Source organism: Lynx rufus, unplaced genomic scaffold (assembly GCF_022079265.1).
Source record: "Lynx rufus isolate CCGP_SWC_20201006 ecotype Redwood Valley unplaced genomic scaffold, mLynRuf1.p SCAF_9, whole genome shotgun sequence".
Classification (NCBI taxonomy): Eukaryota; Metazoa; Chordata; class Mammalia; order Carnivora; family Felidae; genus Lynx; species Lynx rufus.
The window spans coordinates 103,194,076-103,199,691 of record NW_025814897.1 but is presented as its reverse complement, the minus strand read 5'-3'; the positions used below and the strand labels follow the sequence as shown (position 1 = coordinate 103,199,691).

The 5,616-nt window shown below is 46.5% G+C and overlaps 1 protein-coding gene across 1 annotated transcript; it reads right to left on the bottom strand.

Moving 5' to 3' along the window:
- Window positions 1-519: 519 nt before the first annotated feature.
- Window positions 520-1,485, bottom strand: LOC124504837 (olfactory receptor 6Q1). Its single transcript, XM_047070421.1, has one exon. It carries the CDS (start codon window positions 1,483-1,485, stop codon window positions 520-522), a length of 966 nt encoding a protein of 321 aa, XP_046926377.1.
- Between the last annotated feature and the right edge of the window lie 4,131 nt (window positions 1,486-5,616).

The window sequence follows — 5,616 nt, the reverse complement described above, 5'->3', positions numbered from 1 at the left end:
CTGAGCATGGGATTGTCTCTCTCTGTCTCTGTCTCTGTCTCTCCCTCTGCTTCTCCCTCACTCTCTCTCTCTCTATCTCAAATTAAAAATTAAAATAAAAAATAAAATGACTATGTGTCATGAAATATTATTTTACTTTTGATTTCTTTACAACCATTTAAAAGTCTAAAAACCATTCTTAGCTTCCAGCTCATTAAAAACAAGTGTTGAGCTGAATTTGGCCCACGGCGCTTAGTTTGCCAACATCCTAAGGGATGTTGACACTATGGAATGAGGGAACTTCCATCGTTGCCTGTTGAGCAGAGCCAACCTGAAGCACTCACCTTGGACTCTTGCAGGAAAGAACAAATCTCTTTCCTTCTTTAAGCCCCTTTATAGCTAGGTGTCTCTCGTTACCCCAGATTAACAGTTTACTTTAACTAATACATAATCCATAACTCCTGACCACCCAGGTCACTGCTCTATCCCCTCGTCCTCACCACCCTCCTTCTGAAGAGCCAAGGCAAGAAAATTAGGTCTTCACCTTCCTCTTTGCTGACCTTTCCAAGACCTGAGGGACAAGGCTCGGCCCAGAGCTCCTTTCACCTCCCTGTTCCGAAGACTATAGATGAGGGGGTTGAGCATTGGCGTGACAATGGAGTAGAAGACAGACACCACCTTGTTGAAGTTGATGGAGGAGGCCACTTTGGTGCGGACATACATGAAAAAAAGAGTGCCATAGAAGAGGCTCACCACTGTCAGGTGAGCTGCACAAGTGGAGAAGGCCTTCCTGCGCTCAGCAGCTGAATGGATGTGCAGCAACGTCCAGACGATGTTGCCATAGGACACAGAAATAACCGTAGAGGAGGCCAGGAGCACCGCCAGAGAAACGAGGAAGTCTGTGGTCTCCTTCAGGGTGACATCTGAGCAGGACAAGGCTAGCAGCGGTGAGGCATCACAGAAGAAGTGGTCGATGACGTTGGGGCCACAAAACGTCAGCTGGGACATGAGGTAGATAGGCAAAACAGGTGTGAGGAGGCCCACCAGCCAACAAGCAGCGGCCAGACGGACGCAGGCGCCCCACGACACCAAGGCCGCATATCGGAGAGGCATACAAATGGCCACATAGCGGTCATAGGCCATGGCAGCCAGTAGGAAACACTCCGTTGCCCCCAGGAAGGTAAAGATGAAGAGCTGGGACAGGCAGCCAGCATAGGAGATGTTCTTGCCCCCACCTACCCCAATAAAACCAGCCAGCATCTTGGGCACTGTCACCGAAGTGTACCAGATTTCAAGGCAGGACAAGTGCGTCAGGAAGAAATACATGGGTCTACGTAGCCGGTGGTCTAAAGCCACCACCACGATGATGGCCAAGTTCTCCACCAGGGTGAATAGGTACATGGTGAGGAAGAGTGTAAAGAAGAGGGGGCGTGCTTCATGCACCCCAGCAAAGCCCACCATGACAAACTCTGTTACGTGGGTCCAGTTTGGGGCATATGGCTTCATAGGTGGAAGTGAGAGTCAGGACGCTCATAACCTCACGGACAACGACAGCTCAAGGAGAACCAGTGAGGATGGCACACTGAGACATCTTTCATTTCAGAAGAGGAAAGCAAAGTCAAGACACTGGCCCTGCCCCAGAAGAATGTATAGCCTGTGAGGAGCTCCAGAAAACAGACAATTTCAATACAAAATTTAAAGTGCTGGATAAGGATGCAGACGTTATGGGAGGAAATAGCAGGGAAGCTCCCCCAAGTCTGGAGGAATCAGTGAATGCTTCCTAGAGGAAGTGTTGTCTCAGCTGGAACCTGGAAGAGAAGGATAAGTGAGTGAGAAAAAAGTTAGAGAGGTAAAGAGAGCACAGCAAGTATTAAACCCCAGATACTGGAAAGAAATCCGTGCATTTGGGAAACCTCAAGTAGGTACAGGTTACCATAGAAGTGAAGAGCTTAGTTTTGGGGGCGCCTGGCTAGCTCAGTCGGTTACACATCCGACTTTGGCTCAGATCATGATCTCATAGTTCTTGAGTTCGAGCCCTACATCGGGCTTTCTGCTGTCAACACAGAGCCTGCTTCAGATCCTCTGTCTCCTTCTCTCTTTCTGCCCTTGACCCGCACTCGCTGTCTCTCTCTCAAAAATAAATAAACATTAAAAAGTGGGGGGAGGGGGGGCATCTAGGTGGCTCAGTTGGTTAAGCATTCAACTTTGGCTCAGATCAGGATCTCACAGTTCATGGGTTCGAGCGCTGCATCGGGCTATGTGCAGAGCCTGGAGCCTGTTTCAGATTCTGTGTCTCCCTCTCTCTCTGCCCCTCCCCACCCCTCTCTCAAAAATAAACAAAACATTCAAAAATTTTTAATAAATAAACATTGAAAAAAGAAAGAGCTTGGCTTCCTGATCAAGCATACCTGGCTTTAAATACAAAAGGATTTAGGGAATCTTTTAAAAAAATAATCATAGAGGGGCCTGGGTGGCTCAGTCGGTCGAGTATCCAACTCTTGGTTTTAGCTCAGGCCATGATCTCATGATTCATGGGATTGAGCCCCACATCAGGCTCTGTGCTGGTATCTAGGAGCCTGCTTGGGATTTTCTCTCTCCCTCTCTCTCAATACAAATACATTTAAAATAATGATACTAATAATTACAAAAATTTTAAAGTTCAATACAAAAGAATTTAACAGACTAGTGGAATTTTAAAGTAGATAGCCCTTCTAAAGCATTTCGCACCACGTTTGGGTCAATACATAACAGCGCAAAATTTAAATGTAGACTTCTGGAGTAGAGTATGGGAGGAAGACGGCACTCGTTGAGCCCGGGAGCAGGCAAGGGCATCACGGAGAGTGAGAAGCCGAGTTAGAAAAGACAGAGCTGGGCTTCAGTCTGGGAGCAACAGACAGTGTTGAGGAACTTAAGCAGAGGAGCAAGGTAAGCTTTCTGCCCTTCATAAGGACCAAGTGTGCTGTGCCGAGGCAGGTTTGGAGAGGAACACGGCAAAAAGGCCAGGTGGGGAGGTTTTGCAGGTGTAGCATGGGGTGATGATGGCCGCGGGCTCGAGGCATGGGGAGCGAACAGAGCTAATAAGAGACAGAATCAATAGGACTGAGTTTGAATCCAAGTTCCACCATCAACGTGAGATATGTGAGCCTGGGAAAAATCACTCGAAATTCCCTTTTTAAAAGCCGATAGTAAAAAACACAGGTGTTGGGAATGCAAACTGGTGCAGTCACTCTGGAAAACAGTATGCAGATTCCTCAAAAAATTAAAAACAGGACTAGCCTATGATCCAATAATTCCACTACTGGGTATTCACCCAAAGAATATGAAAACACTACTTCGAAGGGATACATGCACCTCTGTGTTTACCGCAGCATCATCTACTCTACAATCACCGAACTATGGAAGCAGCTCAAGTGTTCATCGATAGACGAATGGATAAAGAAGATGTGGTCTAGATATAGACAAGGGAATATTATTCAACCATAAAAAAAAGAATGAAATCTTGCCATTTGCAACAACGTGGATGGATCTAGGGGGCATAATGCGGAGCGAAATAAATCAGTCACAGAGAGACAAATCCCATATGAGTTCGTACATATGTGGAACTTAAGAAACAAGACAAATGAGCAAAGGGGGGGGGGGAAGAGACAAACAGACTCTTCACTACACAGAACAAACTGAGAGCTACAGGGGTGGGGAAGGGTGGGGGATGGGTTAAATAGGTGATGGGGATTCAGGAGTGCACTTGTTATGATGAGCACCGGGTATTGTATGGAAGTGTTGAATCACTTGAAATCACCTGAAACGAATATAACACCTCATGCTAACTACACCGAAATTAAAATTTCGAAAATAATAATACTATTTTTAATAAAAAAGAGGTGAATAAGAATAAGACTACTAAGATGAATCACTACCTTGTTTTAGATTCAGTGAAAGAATATAATGTCTCCATCATACGGCCCTTCTAAATCACGGCCCCAAATTCGTTGACGCTCTTCTCATTAACAAGTGGGACCTATGGTCACTTCCCTTAAACCTGGTCTTGCTGATTGCTTGACGACAGAACAAGACAGAAGGGATGCTATGCCAATTTCCAGGCTCAGGTCTTAAGAAATCGATTCCTCTCCCTGCTTCTTGGAACCCGGTCACCACAGGGTGAGGAAGCCCAAGCGGCCTACAGAAAGGCCCACGTGGGAAGGGACTAAGTTCTCCCTCCCTCAGCCAAACTCTCACTGCCCCAACGTGCCAGCCGGGTGACTGAGCCGTCCGGAAAATAGGTCTTCAACCCCCAGCTAAGCTGGCCCAGCAGACACCAGCCTTCCCTGCTGGGACCTCCCCACATTGCAGATTTCTGAGCTAAATAGGAAATTATTTCTACTTTACGCCACTAAGTTTGGGAGTGGCTTGATGTGCAGCACTATGTAACTGAAACAATGGTGTCCTGGTTCCGGAAGCTTGGGTGAATTATTCAATAACTTGGACCCTCTGTAGGAAAAGGTGTCATGTTTTGCCCACGCTCACAAATGCCTTGGGGCACCTGAGTGGCTCAGTTGGTTGAGCGTCCAACTCTTGATTTCAGCTCAGATCGTGATCCTGGGGTCGTGGGAAATAAAAAAAATAAATGTCTAAACTGGGATCTGAATTTAGGTTAACAAGGTCTAAAACCTTCCTTGTTCCTTCCCCTAAAAAAAAAAATTAAGCAGGTTCCTTGTGGCTTCAACAACCCATGATTTCCTGGCAACAGAAGCACACAGAGATGGTCAGAAAAAGGTCAAAGTCTTCAGATTCCTGCATTCCTAAGGCCATTCTTTAACATCCCCACGGCGAGTGGTCTATAAACATGGGCTTCCTGGCCAAATATAACTGCATTGCAGCCCTAGAGACTTCTTGCTTCTGCTGGCTCCAGGAAATTTCAGCACACAATCCCTGAATATTTCTCCCCTTTGCAATCTGGTTTATAATGTAACAGTTTGAGGGCAGTGCTTACCCTTCCTGGATGCCCTTCCTGGAAGATACTCGCTACACATACGTACTGTAGAGCCTGACTTGACTCGTTGTGTTATAAATAGGCTTCATTGCATCCCATACCCTAGCCTCTAATTAATAAAGTAAAATGGGGCAGAGGCGTCTGGGTGGCTCCGTCGGTTAAGTGTCCAATTCTTGATTCGGCTCAGGTCATGATCTCATGGTTCGTGAGTTCAAGCCCTGCATTAGGCTCTGCGCTGAGGGTGCAGAGTCTTCTTGGGATTCTCTCTCTCCCTCTCTCTCTCTCTCTCTCTCCCCCTCCTTGCTTTTCTCTTTCTCTTTCAAAATACATAAATAAACTTAAAAAATTGTTTTTAAATACAGTAAAATGGGGTGCCTGGATGGCTCGGTTGATTAAGTTACAGCTCAGGCTATGATCTCATGGTTGGGCTCATGGGTTTGTGGGTTCGAGCCTCACCTTGGGCTCTGTGCTGGTGGTACAGAGCCTGCCTGGGATTCTCTCTCTCCCTCTCTCTGCCCCTCACCCACTCGTGCTGTCTATGTGTTTCTCAAAATAAATAAATCAACTTAAAAAAATTAAAAATATCATCTGAGGGTTGTTGGGGGGGTGGGGTAGAGGGGAAAGTGGGTGATGGGCATTGAGGAGGGCAC

What these genes read in the sequence shown, in the direction of transcription:
- LOC124504837 (XM_047070421.1), bottom strand. Translation starts at nt 1,485, where the DNA reads ATGAAGCCATATGCCCCAAACTGGACCCACGTAACAGAGTTTGTCATG.